This window comes from Lactuca virosa, chromosome 9 (assembly GCF_052849685.1).
Source record: "Lactuca virosa cultivar CGN04683 chromosome 9, Lactuca_virosa_CGN04683_v6, whole genome shotgun sequence".
In the NCBI taxonomy this organism is placed as follows: Eukaryota; Viridiplantae; Streptophyta; class Magnoliopsida; order Asterales; family Asteraceae; genus Lactuca; species Lactuca virosa.
The window spans coordinates 18,600,183-18,621,838 of record NC_136434.1 but is presented as its reverse complement, the minus strand read 5'-3'; the positions used below and the strand labels follow the sequence as shown (position 1 = coordinate 18,621,838).

Sequence of the window (21,656 nt, the reverse complement as noted above, 5' to 3'; positions counted from 1 at the left end):
GTGTCCCGGTACCAAGGCTTTTGAGCCCGCTTCGAGTTGTGCTTCCCGAGCTATTTTTTTTCATCTTGTACTTTATGCATTATTATTTGTACCAAAAGGTGGGATGGGAGAGATGTGAAAAATGACTATTTTAATGGGTTTAAAGATATAAGAGATGGAATGGGAATAGAGAAAAAAACTGATGCGACTTGAGGAAAGAGAAGGGAATGATGGATATCCGTGACTCCCTTCCCTATCTTCCCAAAAACCACATATTTGTCACATAACTTATGCGACATAAGTTTTTTTCATGTCTTTTTAATATTTCCTCCGATCATTAAAAACATGAAAATTCTCATCTTTCCATTCCCGATCATCCCTAAACCCATGTAACAAATAAAGAAACACAAAGTATAAGATGCAAAGAAAAAGAAAAAGGAGACAGAAAGTTCATAATATTTTACCCGAAAATCTTTCTCTCTTCTTTCCTAAAACACATGGAGTTGTGCTCTCAGTTCCTAATGCCCCGTTCCCAGGACTATTTCGACGATACCGTCGACCCTTATACCAGTTTTTAAACGTATTTTTTAAGTTATTAATGTATTCCTTTAATGTGTCTTTTGATTATCAATATGTTACCTTATAACTTTTATATAGGGTAAAAATATAGTTTGTTTGGATAAGAAAAAGTTATTACTTAGAAAAAGATTAAAAGATATTTATTTTGATTAAAAAGTCTTTTTTGTATTTATTTAACGATTAGATAATTTGATAAAAATAATAATAAATAATGAATATGTTAAAAACTATAAGATGATAACATGTTGAAGCAAAAAAAAAACATGTTAAAACAATATATTGACATAAAAACTTGTTAATGGTGGTAAAAGTTATCAAAAGGAAAAACAGTTGTATAACACTATAAGTATGAAACGGATTTCATAATTCTGCTTTTATAAAATTTACCAATATATTAATAAAACTTTAACATGTTTTTTTGCTTCAACATGTTATTATCTAATAACTTTTAACACGTTTTTTTTTTTATCAAATTATCTCATTGTTGAAGAAATACATAAGACTTTATAATCAAAACAAATGTTTCTACTAATATTTTTCCAAATAATAACAATTTTTATCTAAGCAAAATCCTTTTTGTTAAAAGGTGATAACATGTTGAAGCAAAATAACGTGTTAAAATAACATATTGATAACATAAAAAAATAATTTAATAGTTAGGCTAGTGATATTTTATGCATTACAATCTAATCCTAAAAGGTATAAGTGTCGTTGCATAGTTTTGTTGAATTTTTAGGAAGATAATGATAAACATTGGTCAACTCTGTATGCACTTAAGGACATCAAGACCAAGTGTTGTTGGATTAATTAGTGGGTATGTATTATACTAAAGGCCATGTATCTTCCTACTTATTTTTCTATCCATTTGAAATGATTGTAAGTATATAACAATAATAATAATATTATTCAAATATGACAATTATTATCATTTCACATGGATAGAAATGGATAGAAAGATAAGTAGGAAGAAAATGTAGGAAGATATTTAATTTCAAATAGGTAAAATGTAAGGTGTTTTATTGGTAATAACCATTTTAAATAATCTAAAACCATGTTACAAAAGGCGAGGTACCAATTGTTACTTAAAGGTTCAAAGAAGATATCATTGAACTTCATAAAACAAAATGAAGAACAATATATAAAGATTAACATACTTTCAGTTAACTCTGTTTCAAGAAACATATTTTTAAGAAGAATATTTATGAGTATATGTTGTAACTTTATAATCAAATAAGGAATAATTTCGATCAAGGAGACTCTCGTTCGATTAATAAAGACCTTTAAACGTTCCTTCTAATATATATATATCTTTAAAAAATAAATATAAAAAAGTAGATTACATTTATTTTAGGTGTGTCTTCTCTGGCAAAGAAAAAACCAAGGACAACGGAACTTTTGTAATTACTTATTTGGCAACAAACTTTTTTGTGTAAAAGAGATTTTGAATTGCATTCATTAAGCAGATGTCGGAAGTGGATATAATAAATAAATAATAAATTTAGAGATAGACAGCAATATATGGAGATCGAATCCTCTGCATGTGCCCAGCCCCAGGTCGAACCTTTTAGAAATTTGTTTCCCCACAACCCCACCAAAAATAAAAGTTGAAGGAGTTAGGTCATATACACATTCTTATGTTATCAACTTCATATCATATGCAATATTTTATTTTATTTTATTTAGATTTTAGAGACTGTTGTTGTAGGCGATAGATATAGTGTGCATTTTATTTTGTGATGTGCAAATTACAAAGTCATTGAAATTGAGTTTCTACAAGCAAGCTACCTTTAAGTCATAAGTGTGAGGCCCATTTTAATGATGTTATGTTATCATTGTGATTAAATATATGATTTGAGTGAGTTGAATCTGGATTGAATTGGGTGATAATATGATATGACCCTATGATCCAATTTATTATGATGCAACACATGACATAAATGATATAAATGATTTGCTTACATGATTGGACGAGTCTCATCTATTTATTTATTTGTTTATTTATTTATTATCCTACCTTCTTCCTCCTGCCTCTCACCCCACCCATTTGCCAATCAATCAATCATGCACACGCCTCAACTCTGCTTAACCATGTTTCCCTCTCTAATACTTAAGAGATGATCAAAAAAAGACATAAACCAATCACCAATAACAAAAAAAGCCTATATCAAATTTATTCCACTTCAATTAAAACCCTCTAATTTTTTAAAACCGTATATATGGTTTGTTCAATAACATGTTTATAATAAGGGTATGATCCGGATCATAGACAACTATGACGGACTTGAATTAGAATTTATATGATATCTGATTTTATTTTGGTTTTGAAGAAACAAATAGGAATAGGAGATGTACAAGATTGTTTGTTTGTTTATTAGAGGAAAAATGATGATCAGTTCCGAAGCATTCTCATCAAAAATGATTACAAAATGTATTATAACTAAGCTGGCAGCAAATCCGTAATAAACAAAACTCAACTCTAATGGCTCCCTCGCTCAAATCAGTGATCTAATTGAATTCATTTACTTGTACAGTTTGATAAATGCTTCACCATATATTATAAATTTTACCCCGTTTTCCTTCAATAGTCACCCATGCCCCCCATGCCTGGGCCCATAGCCGGAGCCTCCTTCTCATCCCTTGGAAGTTCAACAATCACAGCTTCTGTTGTAGTCAATAAAGAGGACACACTGCAAAGCCCAATACCCAACAGATTCAGATTCCATTTCCATTTCCATGTGAAAAAATAAAATAAATTAGGAAGGGTAAAAAGGTCATATTACCTTGCAGCATCCACTAAAGCCGTCCTGATCACCTTCAGGGGGTCAATGATTCCTTCCTTAACCATGTCTACATATTGACCTATTAATTTATTTGCAAACAAAAAAAAAAAATTAATAACAAAACAAAAAAATAATTTCCAACCTACTTCCATTTCATTTATATGTGTTTTACATTTATTGTTTGAAAGAACATCAATCGTACTTTGAAAAATCTACCCAACCATAGCAGTGAAAAATGCTTTGTATTGGTATTCCAATAGCATCGCTATAACTAGGTTGAGTTTTTCAAAGTACAATGCTGTAACAGAAAGCTATGTATAATAAACAAATCAAATCAAACTACATTTACAATTACATTGCTTGCTATTTTTTTTTTTTTTTTTTTTTTAACAAAGAGAAAGAGAAAAAGAGAACCTTTAGCAGCATCATATCCAAGGTCGGGGTTATCTTGCTCCAATAGTTTCCCAACAACAACAGCACCCTCTACTCCTGCATTCGCAGCAATTGTGTACACCGGTGCCTTCACATACACAACCAATAAACAATAAAAATATCAGCAACAAAAACAGATATACAATAAAACTACACTGCTAGCTGTTTTTTATTAGGAAGAAAGGGGGAATTACCTTGAGAGCATTTTGAATTATTTGAACACCAATCTTCTGATCAAAATTAGCTGTAACAAGATTATCAAGCTCCTTTGAAGCATATAGAAGAGCAACACCACCACCTATATTATATTATATATTTTTTGATATTATTATCACAATTAAAAATAAATACTGTAAAATAGTGCTTGAATTGTAAATAGCATGTGTGGACATGATTTAATCTACCTGGCACAATTCCTTCTTCAACTGCAGCCTTTGTAGCATTTAGAGCATCAGTAACTCTATCCTTCTTCTCACCAACTTCAGCTTCACTCGCTCCTCCAATCTGACCAATCACAAAAATATACCAATCACCAACTTCAGCTTCATTTACATAGCAAAATTATTTAGAAATAAAACAAAAATAAGAATCAAACCTTCAAAACAGCAACACCACCAGAAAGTTTTGCTAATCTCTCTTGGAGTTTCTCCTTATCATAATCAGAAGTGCTCAATTCAATCGATGACCTCAACTGTAAAAACACAAAATCATACATGTTAGGAAGTTCAGGTACATAAATTAAATATACAACAAGCTACTGTAATTAACCTGTTCACATCTTTCTTCAATTCCTTTTTTGTCGCCAGCCCCATCAAGAATAACTGTGTCATCCTTTGATATTGTAACCTAAATGTATATATGAAATGTTCCAAACATTATTACCATATATTGCATATTTCCATTTGTGCAAGCTAGAGTTGTTGTAGTTGTAGGAAAAACAAAGTGCTTACCCTTTTGCAAGTCCCTAGCATTTCTGGTGCCATTTTATCAAGATTCATGCCAAGTTCATCGGTTATGACCTACAACAAATTTATGGAAACAGAAACAAATTTCAAATCAAAATGTATACACAACAAAGTAGTTGAAAATATGCAAAAAAAAAAAAAAAAAAAAAAAAAAAAAAAAAGTGACCCACCTCTCCTCCAGTCAGAGTTGCAAGATCCTGCAAGTTTGACTTTCGGTTCTCTCCAAAACCAGGGGCTTTAATGGCACAGACCTACACAACAATATGCACTATTAGAATGGAAGAATTATAAAACAACAAATAAACAAACATTTGATGAAATAATTGTATAAAACGATTATAAAAAATGATACCTTGATACCAGCACGGAGTTTGTTAAGAATGAGAGTGGCTAATGCCTCACTCTCAATATCTTCAGCAACAATCAGCAGTGATCTTTGATTCTGAAATGCAAATAAGTTGTGGTAAATGTGTGAATCAGAAGACACAAGCAAGCATTTTTACTATAAGCTATTAACTAAATTCGTTACCTTCAAAGCCAATTCTAGAACTTTGACTATGGCGTTTAAGCTGGAGATTTTTTTCTCATGTATTAAAATCAAAGGGTCATCTAATTCCTGTAAAAACAGAGAGATTGTCAATAATTAGATATATGACAACTCATTGGTAACACGAGAAGCAATCTGTAAATAATAAATGCAGTTAGAAGAATATTAATGCTTACACATTTTTGATTCTTTGTGTTGGTGATGAAGTAAGGTGATATATAGCCTCTATCCAACTTCATTCCCTCAACCACTTCCAATTCATTGTAAAGTGTTTTGCCATCCTGCAACCAATCCACATTACATTCAAAACAATTACAGATAGAAAACATTACAAACTGGTATTCTAAGAAATATATAAATAATATTTTATTCAATCGCACTGGTCAGATAACTTCTGTGAAGAATTTTATGAGGTACTTACAGAAATGGTGATGACACCTTCTTTGCCAACTTTCTCCATAGCCTTGGCAATAAGTTCACCAATCTCCCTTTCTCCATTTGCTGATATTGTCCCAACCTTTTTAATAGGTCATATCAAAAAGATATCAACTAAAGAGTTAGTACTAGTAGGCTGATTGAGAAACTTATAGCTATGATTTCCTGCAGTAAATGGAACAAACCTGTGCTATTTCTTCAGATGTACTGATCATCCTAGCTCTGCTCTTCAAGTTCGTGACAACTGAATCAACAGCCATGGTGATCCCACGTCTAAGATCCATGGCATTCATTCCAGCTGCAACTGACTTGCAGCCTTCTGAATAAATTGCACGTGTAAGAACTGTTGCGCAGGTAGTACCTAAAACATTGTTACACCAAAGATTTAGATCATAATTCATGTGTGTCAAGAAAAAAATCCCTCCAAAAGAGTGAAAAAACAAAAAGAAAACTCACCATCACCAGCAGCATCGTTGGTGGCATTAGCAACCTGCTTGACAAGGCTAGCACCCACATTTTTCACCCTGTCTTTAAACTCAATACTCTTTGCCACAGTGACACCGTCCTTTGTCACCTTGGGAGCACCATAACTTTGTTCAATGACAACATTACGTCCCTTTAAAAGATCAACAATCAGAGTTAGCTACTGTATCTGCAGCAGTGCATTATTTCGATCCTACAAAGATACAATAACCAATAAAAAGTACAACATAACTTCAATCTTCATACTGTTTTTATAGCGAAACTAGATAGACCATGCAGACTGCAAATGCAGGAATCACAATATAAAAGAAGGGAAGCTATGTGTACCAAATATCATTCTCATCTCAACATATGGCACAATCCAATAGCTTGTTTATGATAGACAGTTTGGATCCACAAAGAACACAAGTAGTAAGATTGCAGTTAAAGTGTATACCATCTAAAAGGACACTATCGAGTTCGTATAGGTGTTGTCATTTCCGCACGGGATATGCAAAAGATCCAAACGTTTAATGGCTAGATATAGTAATCGAGCTTAATAAGTAAAGCTTTAGTACTTAAGAATCAGGCATTTCAATGGTGCAGTCTATTTTAGACATTGTCAATGACCATAAAAATACAAAATACAATCATCGCAAACAGAAAACGGTGATTAGAAAGACCTTAGGACCCATTGTGACTTTGACGGCATCGGCAAGCTCTTCAACACCTCTAAGCATCAAAGCTCTCGCTTCTACTCCAAATCTAATGTCTTTCGCAGCGTAGTTGCGGCTCCAGCTTAAACTCGAGCTAACCTGAATCACAACACACAGTAGAATTTTAAGCCTTAACCGATCTTACAAAAGATCACGAGATCATTAATGAGCTACATATACTATAATATACAGCGTATACCTGCTGCGCATTGTTTCTGGCAATCCTGAAAATGGAAGAACAAACAACAACAAAGTTAAATCAATGGATAAGTTTCTTGCTGTAGCACATAATTCCGAGATCAAACGTTAGAATGAAACTGACCTTGATTTCGTGGCGAGATTGGCTGCTAGACGAAACATGGCGGCGGCGGAGGAGAGTATTCAGAAGAGAAAGGGCGGAATGTGAAATGGGTAGAGACTAGAGACAGAGTAGAGAGTAGAGAGAGATATTAAAATAGCAGAGGAAGAGAAGGATCCAGAAGAAATCCAGATTCGTTTTAGGGTTTAGGGTTCTACGGAAACTCGACGACTCGAATTAGATGGCGTCTATCTTCTTGTCTCGGATTTGGCTTCAGGATCGGAGTATTGGACACGTCAACTGTACTGGACCTGGCCCAGTGCATAAGTTTTTGGGCCCTTCTTCACTTCTACTGTTAGACGATGCGGTATGGGCCAACAACGAGAAGCAACCGGATGATGTGGCACACGAAAACGCCGTCGTGACGGGGGAACACCGTCCCCCCTTCTCGTTTCTTCTCGTTATGGCACTTCTCGTGCTCGTCACAACTTATTGAAACAGGAATAAGAACCAATCAAAATCATTTTTCTTTTTCATTCTCTCTTTCTCTCTCTACCTTTTTCTACCTCTTAACAAGTTATAACATTGGAACACCATTTCTTACATGGTGTTATGGTGGTGTTAAGGTTGATGTGGCATGTAAGATGGCGTTATAACACCGGCCCATACCAATGCTCTTAAGTTAGAGCCAACGAGAAATATAGTAATGGAGTTTTCAATTTTTTTGTATTATAGTGTTTTTTTTTATTTATTAAACCATTGTATTTTTAAAAGTTGTTTTTTGTTAAAATAGTTTTACTTAAAAATTTTACTTATTATAACAATTGGATTTATGATGGCATAAAACGAGTTGTAACATTTTTATAAAAAATAAAAATAAAAAAAGTCATTGTTTATAGTTGAATCAAGTGTCTTTATTATAAAAATAATTTTATGAGGTAATCATTTTCACAAAAAAATCATTGTTTCATGTTTAGACAAATAAAAATGCTTAGAAAACATTCCATCGACGGGTTTTATGTCAACATTAAACAAGTAATATTGTAACATTCGTAAAATATGGTCCCAAAATTTTATTTTTTATTTATTAAATAAAATCATAGTTATCAAAACAATGTATCAAAACATAAGTCAAAGTATCTCAAAACATCATCATCAGAGTTTCCAAATCAAAAACATCAGAGTAAACATCTCAAGTTAAATATCATGGTGTGTGCAATGCAGTCATCCCGAGCTCTTCCATTTGCTACCAGAAGTACCTGAAACCAAAAGTGAAAACCGTAAGCACAAAGTTTAGTGAGCTTCCCCAAACTATCACATACCATACACATAATCACATAAATTGGGCCCTCGCCCGACCTCGGGCCCCGACCGGCATCAGGCTTTGTCTGGCATCAGGCCCCGCCTGGCATCAGGCCCCGCCTGACATCAAGCCCCGCTCGGCATACATATCTGTTCATCCCAGGTTGCGCCTGTCACTGGGCCTCGCCCGCTATACACATACAAATAATATCATATATTCATGCTAGCACAGAAAGAATCATACATAGTACTATATGTTCCAGTCTTAAGGCATCGCCTATCATGGGCCCCACCCCTACTCTACTAATGATGAGATGTGGAACCCCGTCCACACTCAGCTGGTGATAAGATACGTGACCCCGCCCACACTCACCTCCCTACCCAGGCGCATACAAGTATCACACAGACAACAAGTATAACCAAACATGCACATACTCATCGGGTATCACCCGGTATCGAACCGTAGTCCGGAAACCTACATATCATACATACATCGGGCTCTACCCGGCATCGGACCTTAGTCCGGAAAACCTATAAACATTCATCGGGCACCGCCTGGCATCGAACCTTAGTCTGGAAAACATACAATCATAAATACGGGTCGGCATTGGTGCCTTCGACCCATTCAAACAGGAGGAAACTCACCTCAAATGTCGGATGCTAGCTGAAACGTCTCTGCTCCGGAATCAGCTCTACTCAAACCTCTAAACAGAACAACCCCTTAGATGCAAATTCATACTCATAACCCCTTAGGGTCAACTATGGTCATAGTCCGAGTCAAAGTCAAAGTCAACATCAATGTCAAGGTCAAAGTCAAAGTCAACGTCCCGAGTTGACTCAACTCGCCGAGTTTCCATGAATAACAAATTCGTGATTTCGCGATCCAACTCATCGAGTTTTCCCCAAACTTGTCGAGTTCTTCCTTTTCAACAGAATCGGGACACTTCATATCAACTCGTCGAGTTCCTCCATGAACTCGTCGAGTTCTTCAGTCTGTCAATCCCTTCTTAAGTCATTAAGCCATTATTCTTCAGATCTAAACCCTATACTTCAGATCTCGACTAGAAATGCCTCTTGAAGGGTAAAGTTTCCAACTTTACCCACTAATATCTTTCCAAAGAGATTAAGCTCAAACCCTAACCCAAAAGGCCAAAGTCTTAATCCAAAAACCACAAAAACTACAAGATATACCATGAGGTCTTAAATCTAGACTCTAGGGACTAGTAGATCATGCAAATTTCCAGCTTTCTCTTCATGCACGACCATAAGAAGCTCCAAAAGGCCAAAATGATGGTCTAAAGGTTGCATGGGACTCCCATGGCCATAAAGTTGACATCTTTATGCCATGAAAACCCCTCAAGACCCTAGATCTGAAGTATTCTCCATTTGGGACATCCAACTCCCAAAAATCATATCATTTGGACCAAAAGCAAGCAAAATAACCCTAAAAGAAGATCTAATCAACTACAAGGCAAGGTTCAAGCTTTATACCAAAAAAATGACGTGGATGAGGCAAGGATTCTGGATCTATATGCTCTTTCTCGAGTCTCCAGACTCTTCTTTCTTCCAGTAGCTTCCACACCCACCAAGAACACTCAAAATAGCTTTAGGGTTTCGAGATTTAGGGTTAGGACAGTGGAGGCTGGAAATGAGGCCAACATGAAGGGTTTAACGTGTTTAAATAGGGTGCAAACCCCGGAAATTAGGGTTTCATATCTGCCAGCCTACTCGTCGAGTTGAGGCCTCCCAACTCGTCAAGTAGGTTTCTTAAAATACACGGCCCCTTAATATCTCTACTCGACGATTCTGGAGCTATCAACTCGTCGAGTTGCTCTATGAAGTTAATTAATTTATAAGTTTAAATACACACCAGGAACCAGACGTTACAAATACATATTTTTTAAAAATCATCATAGTTATTTTTGTTATCTATAACGACTTTTTCACTTTGTCTTTTTAGGCTTGGGGAAGTGGGGTGGCATAAGCATGACAAGGAGGAGGTGTCTCCTAGGTGGCGTGGCATATACCGCCCCACTACTATGGCATGGCAAGATGGAAAGTTCAAATTTCTCTTTCTTCCATATTATCTATTTTCTTCTTTTTCTTGTCAGAGTGCACCACTCATTTACATATGGCAAGATGACATGAGATATGAAAAAAGTGACGTGGATAGTTCTTACCATTTACACCACTCCTCCAAATCTTCAGTCGTACCATATGAGATTTGATGACAATTTCTTTTTTTCATCATGTGATGATAATGGTATGTATGGTGGCCAAGTAGGTATGCATGGCGGCCAAGTAGGCAATGGAACTCTTTTCATGTACTATTAATTTGAAGAAAAGAAAAATAAGTTATCAAATATATATATATATATATATATATATATATAATAAATAAACAAAAGAAAATGAGTTACATGTACATGTAACCTTGACATTGCTTCCTATGTCTATGTCGATAGGTCAAATGAAACTCTTAGCCAACTGAATCTTTCATGTGCACACCCTTTCTAATACTCCTTTCTATTCAATCTGTTGGTTCTATCAAATGAGGACATTATGTTTCAATTGTTCGATCTAGTGACATCTTGACTTAAGGATCATGCATGTTGAACTTTTCCATAAGTTTTGCCTTAAGATTTTAATGTGTATTCATAAACCTTTCATGTCTGTTAAACAATTATGGTCTTTTATGTTTGATAATATTCAAGGCAAAACATCTAATGCAACTCTAAAATATATTTTAAGCTTGTTATACAATATAGCTTGATGATTTCGTTTAACATGTCTCTTTGAAAATGGTCTACTCAAATTTAACAATTTGGTCCACTATTCAAAGACTATCTTTAAATAATGAATTTGGTCAAAGGAAAGTGCTTAATTTTTGTTTGTCCTTTAGATTGCAACTATCTTTAAAGGGTCCTCATTCTTCCGATGATGGTTTTAATACTTCCACCGGACAAATAATATATTGACAATTATACCCTTGATTTTAATTTATAAATACTCAAGAGAGAAAAATATATTTTTTTTAAACGCGTATGACGAAACCTTCGTCCGTGTCGCTTCTATAACCGATGCTTCTTCCCCCCACTCTCAAATGGTAAGTGAACTTAAATTCATCATCGATGTCTGATTTGAATTTTTAACCATGTGTGATGTATGATCCTGTTAAACTTGGTTTTTATGTCTGATTTTGTTAAAATTGAATAGATAGGTATGATTCATTGTCCTCGTCGCAGTGGCCATCACCACCCATCACCGGTCAGAAAACAACTACCCCAATCTGATAAAGTTGCATAAGCGAAAATTCAGCCACATCTATGTCGTTCACCACTACATTATCCAGCAAATCAAACACCATCTCCAAATCGTCCAAATCGCGCTCAAGATCCACTTCGAAAAGTAGAAATTATAAGGAGATGGAAGTAAATAATATTATGGTTAACCTTCCGAATCTAATGAAGATTAATTCGGTCGGTAAAAAGAAGGTTGCAAACGTCGAGGTGGCCATGGAGACAAAACGTTTGTTCTATTTTTGCCACGAAAAAAACCAACATCTCTTTTCGTATGGGCTTTGTCGCCAGGGCGAGTTGCGCCTATTTCAACGAGGACGGTGCCGCCAAAGTTGCCGAGTCCAAGTGGCAGAACCAACGGTGAGGGACTCAGCAGTACTTTAGGCAAAAGAAAGTGCCGTTGTCGGAAGAAGCAGATCGACATTATTCAAAATTTATGAACAATCGGTTATCGCAATGGAGGTTTGCAAATGCTCGAGCTTAAGCTACCATGTCCATCGTTAAAAGTATGCATAGGTACTAACATCAAAGGAGGAAGGAGGGGAACACCGTTTGCTTCCCCGTGGGTTCGTTTGGAAACAAAAAAGATATTTCCATCTTTTAAATATTTACAGATTAAGATCAAGGGCATAATTGTCGATACATTATTTTTTCAATGGAATGATAAAAGCATTAAGTAGAAGAATCAGGACCCATCTATAAATAATAAATTTTCCAATAAATCAATTAGCGTTTTCAAACTGATATTTTGCTAAAACATACAATCCATAATAGTCCACAATCTACATGTTACAATTATTTAGGTGGGCAACTGTTTTATCCATTGCATGGTAACATTTCGTAGATCTTCCACAAGATGCCTAAGATCAAGATATTATGACATGTTTCATCTCATCCATGTCTTTAGGCCGATTTTATATTATGAAATCACCAACTAAGTCACATTTGAAAGGATATATCATATATGGTAACTAACACATGTCATTGAACAAAATCACAGTAGGTTCATCATCTTGCCTCCAACAAGATAGCCAAGTGTCCGACAATGTCAGATGCAATCTTGATGATCAAGCAAAATGTTTGACAGGTATCACTGAAGGTAAAGGTAAAGGGTGGCAAGACCCTTCAAGTTCAACTCACAATGGCAATAACTTTCATCCATTATTCTTCAGGAGTTTAGGCACATTCAAACACTTTGGGCTTGGTCCTCTAGTCTTAGTACATGAAGCATTTTTGATTTATCATGCATGAACATGAAGCACTAAAAAGGTTCATCCAAAACCAAAGCAAAACAAACCACAGCTGGAACTGGAAGATAAAAGGTAATGGACCCAAAAGTCGAACCACTCTAAACATGTTTAGAACCAACTAACTATGTCCCAAACCAAACAGGAACTGTATACATACTTTATGTTAATATGTTTGTTTTAACTTGAAAGAACACCTTAAAATAATGTGATTTCAAGTTTGAATAACGAAAAAACACCCATACATACATTGATGACATAATTTCATTATATTATTACTGTTATGGACACAACAAAATTAAAAGAACACATACAATATAATAATACCAACCCTCCAAACACTCACACAGCCAAAAAAAAACTAAAATGATGCCAGCCCAAACTTACAAATATACAAATGAATGAACAAGAAGAACACACTGCACACACACACACACACTCTCTCTCCATTTCTGAAAAAAAAAATTAAAAAATTTTGTGTTTGTGTTTAGCCCTGAATGGGAGTACCTGTCCTGGCTTGTGAAATACGGTTAGCGTATATGGTAACTAATCGCAACTGTGTGCTGTTGAGACCTTCTAAATATGGCAAGAACGCTTTTCCAAGCATTATGTAGATGTCCACCAGGCAAAACACCACCGTCTGCATGCACAAACCAATTACAATCAGTTCCAGTTCCTTACTAGCGGATTCTCATGGAATTGGAATCCCAGATTCCATTCCATTGTGTGTGTGTTTGACCTTTCCTAACTAAGGGAGGGTGGAAGGAATTTGATTCCATCCTCCCTTTTTTGTTACGATGATAAAACAAAATATATATTTATAAATATAAATAAAATTTGTGAAAAGTAATTATATTCAGAAGGCTGACCTTGCGAACATCAGCACTTTGGTTACTGAACGCGTCAAAAAGCGCAGGCAAAAACGATGGTAATTGAGCCATTAAATCATCATGGGAGAGCCTACCCACAACCTGAAAAGTAGAAAATCCACCATGCATTATATTATATTTATATTAGTGCATCACCTCCACCCAATCCCATGATAATCATTGAGAGAGAAAGTAAAGTACCTTTGTCAAACAATTTATACAATTAACAAGCGTTTTTTCATCTTCAGTAACCAACACCGGGACTATAACCTACAAAGGTAGATTATTAGATCATTAGAAAAAAAAGACACATACTAAATCACCAAAATGAACACAAGGTATGAAATGGAATAACTTACACTTAAACATCTAAAAGAATCATATTCAGACATAACAATACTCAAGCAATGCTCTGCTTCAATTGCCACCTGCATTTACAACGCACGATCATACATAAGATATAACAAGAAATTTTTTTAATAATATCTATCTACTTTTGAGAATGGAGATACCACTATTTTTTAAAATCCAATAACTAAATCGACCTGATTAAAACAAAAACAAAAACTCACTTTTGGGTTTGAGTCCTTGGTGACGTGTAGTAATTTTTCAACTACAATCTCAACAGAATCCTCCATCGCCTCTTTCTGTTGAAAACAGCATCACATATGATATCATAATGTAAGATATATGATTGTGAAACTGAAACAATGAGCATAAAAAAATAAAAGTAATAAACCTGATTTTTTAGCATTTCAACTACTAATGAAAGAGCAAGTTCCCGGACAGATGAATCAGAGTCATCCAAAACCTCAACTACAGCCGTCAATATTTGATTGAAATACTACAAATAACACCACACAATATGTAATTAAAATCACAACCCAATATTTGCTACTTTTGATCAACAGTCTCAATTATAATTTCATATTTACCATCAAGTTTAACTATAAAATGACAGCATATCAAATAACAGAAATACGCAAGTACACATTTTACATCAAAACATCAACTATCAAATCTAAGAATCACATTGTTCATCATAGGATATACATTTTAATAGCATCTTACAGAATACAGACATAATTATGCAAAATTAATTTCTACAATTTCCATTTTTAATTCTACTACTAATATTTTTCCAAAGTTATTCTGATAACAATAAACTGTTAAATAATATATTATTTAACTTATTTCATCTAGGTGTTACATATTTTTTAATTGCCAAGTCAAAAGTAACGGTTTTAACCGTCAAATTGGAATTTTTTTTAACAATAGTTAAAAGGTTTTCAAATTTTCTCCAGTTCAAAAATGTATTTTGAGTGATTTTTTATTCTTGTCATGGAATGTTAAAATGGGCACACTGGCTAGAACAAAATCAAGAATGGGACTGATTTTGATAATGAAAAAAAAAAGAAAAGAAAATGATGGGTTAAATGGATAAATTTTGTTTTAATTCGGCTAATTTTTCCACAAGGTTAAAGTAGTTCTTAAGTTTCAGTAATGCTATAGATATCAGTAAATATACAATTGATATAAACATGAAAAGAAGAAGACACGCATACCTTAGTCCATATGGATGAATCATTGACCAAAGAGGCATCAACTAATTGCTGAAGTGCCGAGCACTTGCTTGCAGCAGAATACTCATCATTTCCATTACAGATCTAAAGTAAGGGGAAAACACAAGAACATGAGATTATTATGCATTAGATATTGTTCCCTTTAAACAACTTGAACTCACCTGATTAAGGATTTGAGGAATGCTTGGTCCACTATCTGCAGAAAAGTCACTCTTCAATTCTGTGAGTTTCAAAAGACTGAATTCCAATTCTGCTGCAGTCTTCTCATCATCATGATTTATACAAGGAACTGAAGAAACCTCCATACTTGGGTTGCCCTCCAAAACTTCTGATCGAGTATTCCAGGATCTTACTTTATCACTTGTGGCATTAACTCCATTTGAAGTATGAATGTCCTGATACAGGTGATCATCACTTTGTACAGAAGTCCATTTCCTACCACCATCACTATCAACAGAGCCACTAGAATACCTTCCAAACATGGGAATCTTCTTCGATACCCCAATATACCCATCTTCTGAAGAAGTCCCAACAACATCATAAGGATCATAAGAGGATATAGAACGATGTCTATCTTTCCTATAGTTCATCAAGTCCACTTCTATACGAGGTGTAAGTTGCTTAAGTGCACGCCTCAAAGAATTCTGTTCTTCAACCGATAAACTAAGAATATAATTCAAAACAGAAGTCGAATCAAAACAAGAGTACACGGATATGATACATGTTATAGCTGCCTCCTTCAGTTTTGTATTTTTATCATGAACCAATGGCGTCAGTTTAGCAAGCCATAACTTCAGAATCCCACTGTTACCATAGCCTTCAGGGTTTGGCACATTTTTATTAAATGAAGTAACAGAAAACTCGATTACAGCAAGTTTTGCTTTGGGTGATCGTTGTTCATCTAAAGAACGAAGCAAAGCTGGCAAAAGAGAATCCACACTGTAGATTTTCCCAACAATTTCTAAAGTTGAAGAGCAAGGTTGCCTCACTGATTCTTTTGGATCAATTAATCGAGAAAAAACATGTGGTAAAATTCGCTCCATGTAACTTTCAAAAGGTTTTCGACAAGCTGGGATGAGATCTGAAAGTGTTGTGAGAGCTGCTTGTGCGATTTTATGATGAGGGTCATCTAAATGTTGGAAGAACATTTTCATGACTTTCTCAAAACTCTGTATGACTTCTTGAATTCCTCGAGGGCCTTGTTGTAATAAAGAGTGTAAGTAACTAAAAGCAGCAACTCTGGCATGCCAATCTGAATTAGAACTCAGCCCATCGGTTAAAGCATCATTGAGAGAAGATGGTCCTTCTGTAAAGGTAGGCGTGTCTGTAGAGGATAAGTGGCTATCATCAAAGCTCCTGCGTCTGTTTGCAGACATTCGTCCTGATACGTTTTTTCTTGAAAGTGGCCTTTGAAAATTAGGAACATGATGTGAATGTGAATGTGTATCTCTATGTGGTGTGTCTAAGTATTGTCTGTTTACAGACCTCCTGGCAACCCTAATGTCATTGTGATCTTCAAAAGAGTTACTTTCTGGATGTTTTTCAACTCTTCTAGCTGTGTAGGATGAATGAGATGAGAAAGTCTCGTTTGAGTGTTTGGAAGTGTCTCTTGAAGCCTGAATTTGTGACATGATGTCTGATAAAGCCAAGCCCCCATCATGATTGCTACTTCTAGAGATGCTATGGAGATTACTGGAAGCAGGAACAGCAAGAGGGAATGGTGGATCACGAGATGAAGGTGTGTCCACTCCTGCGCTAGGAGTAACAAAAGAATTTTAGTCATTTAAAATTATATAAAAAAGAACTTTTTATACTCAAAGAATGATTTAAAACTTATACCAAGATCAAGACTCGAAGATTTTGCTCTGTCGAAATCCAAACCTTTAAGCATGGTCTCAATGGCTGTAACCTTCTCTTTACTTGAATGCAACATGCTTTCCAGACTACGCTCTGTACCACCCTTATTTTGTGATGATAAAAGTCCGGAGGAGAGAGAGGTTACAGAAGAAGGTAAGGTTGTGTTTCTATCCATGGCAACTATGGCTGAAGTTCCATATCCAGGTGGATTTGAAGGAGTGGAAATGTGGGTGTTAAGTGACACTTGTGGATTTCTGTCACGAAGCAAGGGTGAAGCTTGCCTCCTGTGCATACCTCCATCTTCATCGTTTATTATCTATGCAAACAATAATATCTAGTTAGAACAACAATTTTTTGTATAATAATCCAGAAAAGTACAAGAATTAAAAAAAAAATGTTTTCAAATTTAAAACCACGAACCCTTTGAATAACAGGATCAAATAGTGAAAACAGCCGACGGGAACGATCAGGCCATGTTCTGGAGAACATTCTGTAGCAAGCTCTAGCAGTTGCTCTCACCTGTTGTCATTACAAGTTAATCACTATATTGTAATAATAATGATAAGAGTATATCAAAAAAATAATAATAAAAGCATTTCATTTCTTTCATACCTCGCTCATTGCATCACCAACACAACATTTGATAAGGTCTTCATAAAGATCTGCTGAACGTTGTATCTCAGGGGCATCAGCCCAATATTCCAATATCAACAAAGCATACTCACAGCATCTGCAGATATTTAAAAGAGGTTGTAATGAATGTAATATGAAACTGTCTGAAACTATAATTAAAATAATAAATTCAAACCTGGCACGTAGTATTGAGCTCCGGTCATGTTTTGCAGTGTCAGCAACACGAGGTAGTACACGGGAAACCTTGCAGTTACGCAACATCTGTAAACAGAAAATTGAAAATTTTAACAAATTATATTTGAAAAAAAAAAAAAGATACGAAATAAATCAAAACAACTAAAACTAAAATTACCGTTTTTATGCAGTTATCTGCTGACTCTGCGATTACAAGTACTGTTATCACAACAAGCTTGAAAAGGACCTAATAGTAAACTTAAGGGTCAGTAAAACATTTGGCATGTTAGGATATCAATATAAATTTTTTACTCACAGGGATGAACATCTCTGCACATGCCTCAAAATCTCCCAGCAGCTCTTTGGATAAAAAGTTTAATAAGTGGCAAGCCTAGCAAAAGTAGTAAAATGCATAAACTATTAAGAACTTGAAAATTTCTTTTTAAAGTTTTCAGACATATGAAAGAGTTTGGATACCTGTTTAACTATGCTAGATCTTCTATCAGCTAACTGTGTGCTTAAGGGACCAACAAGCTGCTTTAGAAGTCCACGAAAACATGAATAATCAATCGCACCTGATGTGATACAAGGTATGTGAGATAAATAGTCTATTATTTACCACAAAGAGTTGTACAAAATCATATAAGAAATTAAATTATACAATATACATACCTCCAATGATAAGGCCCTCTATCCTTTGCATGGCACCAATGCGGATGGACCAATCTTTTTCGGGAACAAGAATTGAAGAAATCTTCTCAAATTCCCGAATCAGCTCCTTCTCTGAGTACACTTTGATTGGGTCTACTGGCTTTTCATTGACATCACTTTCACCTGTAATGTAGATACATCAATACTACTGATATAAATGAAACAGAAGTCAAAAAGAGACATAGAGAATATCTAATATGTTCAAGGACAAAATAAACGTAACCTGAAAAAAGAGAAACTTCGCGAGAGGAGCTTTTGGCCTTTGGGCTGCTTCTTTTGGGATTATGATTAGAGAGTTTTGCATCAGCAGGAGCGTGACGTCCATTTGAAGGATGATGCTTTGGTTCAATTCTCTCTAGTCTGGCATTTATATCTTTTACCTAAGGATTAAATTCAAGACAGAGAAGGAAATTAAGCTAAAGAGCTGAAAATTGAATGGCATAGCATGCTAGTAGTAACATAATCACCATTGATGATGGAAGCTGATGCCGATGAAGTTCTTCACGAAACTGAGACCCAATTTGAGCATACATCTCCTGCAGCCACAGAGATAAAAGGAAATAATATTAATAATCAGTCAAAAAAGGATTAGACTATTACGATACAAGCAAAGCCCTAGGTTGGAAACTGGATTACCAAGAAGTTTCAGGACATTAACTAAGAAGAAAGATGGTGCATCAAATGTAAACTTCATCATATAAAACCTCATGAGAATCTGCCTTGGATAGAAAATATTGCATAAACAGTTAGACCATACCCCTTACTAACCTCTATACATAAAATAGCAGCTTCTCGGACTGCTGGATTAGGGTCATATAGCATCTGTAATATCTGATCATTTGAAGACAGGTGGACACAGTAAGTATTACTATTTCCAGTAACATAACATAGGATTTATAAAACACTTGCAAATGACATACAGGAGGCAGAATGGCACGTTGAAGTGGTAGTTCTGTAGATGCAAAAAGATTAATCGCAGTTGTAACAGTTTTTGCAAACTCCTCTCGAACTCTCCAACTTTTGTGAGTCCAAGCATTGGATCCAGCTCTCTCTACAATGAGGGTTGGAGAAGAAACCTGCACCACCAGTAGAGACAGACTAGTAAGCTTACCTGATGTAATTTTCCCTTGCTTTTTTTCTTCAAAAAATTATTTTAAATGTAAGATAGCATCTACCAGCAATCGTAAAATCACTCAAAGAAATAAAGTAGAAACTGCAAGATCACATAGAGAGAAGGCAATTCGAATGCACCCACCATCAACGAACAAGAGAATGTGAAAATGCATTTCGTTTTCAAATAGGGAATAACATAAACTTCCATAAAGATTCAAATTTCGATAAGAAACGGTCAATGCTGACTCGAAATTGACAGCAAATTTACAGACGCCGGCACAGTACCTGCATGAGAGTGATCAATAGGCGTCGAGAAGCATCGCGAACGGGTTGTTTCCCATCACCAAGGCGCTCAACGGTTGCAGGAACTAAAGTATTCAAATGAAGCTTAAAGTGATCACCAGATAGAACCGCAGCGGAATCGAGAGCCTGTAACCCGCCTTGTGAAACCCTAAAATTATTGTCTTTCAAGAGATCCACGCAACAATCGACGAGAGACGTGACCTCCGACGACGATAGGCTCTTCCTCGATGCTTCTAGAAGTTCGAGTAGCCTTTCTACTCCGGCCATTCTCTCTTTCGTATCCTTGGCACGTGCCATTTCTAGCGCCTCCTCCATTTCGCGGAAGTTGAACTACAGCCACTGATCTGATCAGATCTGTCACGAATTTGTCCCTGGATATGGCGGTGGCTGAGCAGCCGGAAACGGTGGTTGGTGTGATGTTGACAGTTGGCGGTTGTAAGATTGACGGAGCGGATGTAATAGTCGGAGTATTTTACCGGTGTGACTGACATATGCGTTTTGTAGTATTATGGTACAGCTAGCAGCAACTTCCCAACGACACTTTCCCAATTTTCTATCAAGTGGCCCACATTATTTGATAATCTTATCTAGCAATTAACGAAGTAATTAGAGTTCGAACTCGTTAAGCTCTATCTTAATAATTTTTTAGTTTGATTAATTATATAGTAATTGAAATTACACGAATTGTAATACTTCGTATGTGTTTGGTCTTTTAGTTTTTTTTTTTTCAATTTGGATCATCGCTATAATTTGCTTTTTGTTTAACTTTAATTTTACAAAATTACAAAATGGTCATATGGTTGGTAAAATTTTATGGTTTTGGTCCAAAAAGTTTTTGTACGTCTCTATATAAGACCCCCTTCTACCACCTCTTCCCCCTTCTTAGTTCAATTCCACCACCACCTCCCTCCCATAGTCAGATCTAGACAACGAAACCAAGCAACAAGTAGTATTTATGTCGCCATCCGTCGAAGCTATGGTTTACTAAACAGAGTCGTGGCCAGAGCCAGAGTTTACATATCAAAGCTAAGGTTTGCAAAATAAAAATAGCAAACACCTACACAACCACCACATGTGTCTACCTCCATTCCAATAGAGTCACCACAAACCTTGTTTTTTGTCTTTCCTAATTTAGTGTGGGTGTCAATTTCAAGAGTTTTTGCATAGATTTATAGGTGTATGTGTGTCGATTTCAAGCTTTTTTGCTAATCATTGATGGAGGACGAAAATCCTTATTACATTAGTTGAAGGCAGACGAAGGTGGAAATGGAGAAGGCAAGTGATGTAGGTGGTGACGGAGAAGGCAGGCGGCGGCGACCACAGTTATCGAATTCCTCTCAGACTTCGTCGTCGCTCACTCCTATTGTGGCAA

The 21,656-nt window shown here is 35.6% G+C and overlaps 2 protein-coding genes across 2 annotated transcripts; both read right to left on the bottom strand.

Annotated features, from left to right (window-relative positions):
* Positions 1 to 2,905: 2,905 nt before the first annotated feature.
* On the bottom strand, positions 2,906 to 7,447 carry LOC145137079 (chaperonin CPN60-2, mitochondrial). Its single transcript, XM_079071225.1, has 18 exons — positions 7,218 to 7,447; positions 7,095 to 7,119; positions 6,863 to 6,994; positions 6,174 to 6,333; positions 5,903 to 6,078; positions 5,704 to 5,799; positions 5,459 to 5,563; positions 5,265 to 5,351; positions 5,088 to 5,177; positions 4,906 to 4,986; positions 4,721 to 4,789; positions 4,539 to 4,616; positions 4,366 to 4,461; positions 4,175 to 4,274; positions 3,965 to 4,068; positions 3,753 to 3,858; positions 3,339 to 3,417; positions 2,906 to 3,245 (listed from the first exon to the last, which is right to left on the bottom strand). The coding sequence occupies exons 1-18, from the start codon at positions 7,253 to 7,255 to the stop codon at positions 3,137 to 3,139; spliced, it is 1,731 nt and encodes a 576-aa protein (XP_078927351.1). The 5' UTR covers positions 7,256 to 7,447; the 3' UTR covers positions 2,906 to 3,136.
* A 5,840-nt stretch (positions 7,448 to 13,287) lies between these two features.
* LOC145136131 (CLIP-associated protein-like) lies at positions 13,288 to 20,800 on the bottom strand. Its single transcript, XM_079070324.1, has 21 exons — positions 20,267 to 20,800; positions 19,789 to 19,944; positions 19,637 to 19,699; positions 19,336 to 19,404; positions 19,092 to 19,248; positions 18,830 to 18,991; positions 18,635 to 18,732; positions 18,474 to 18,548; positions 18,336 to 18,404; positions 18,159 to 18,244; positions 17,963 to 18,080; positions 17,771 to 17,869; positions 17,333 to 17,666; positions 15,655 to 17,243; positions 15,476 to 15,577; positions 14,650 to 14,754; positions 14,483 to 14,557; positions 14,270 to 14,338; positions 14,112 to 14,180; positions 13,911 to 14,012; positions 13,288 to 13,681 (listed from the first exon to the last, which is right to left on the bottom strand). Exons 1-21 carry the CDS (start codon positions 20,597 to 20,599, stop codon positions 13,529 to 13,531), a joined length of 4,083 nt encoding a protein of 1,360 aa, XP_078926450.1. The 5' UTR covers positions 20,600 to 20,800; the 3' UTR covers positions 13,288 to 13,528.
* Positions 20,801 to 21,656: the final 856 nt, after the last annotated feature.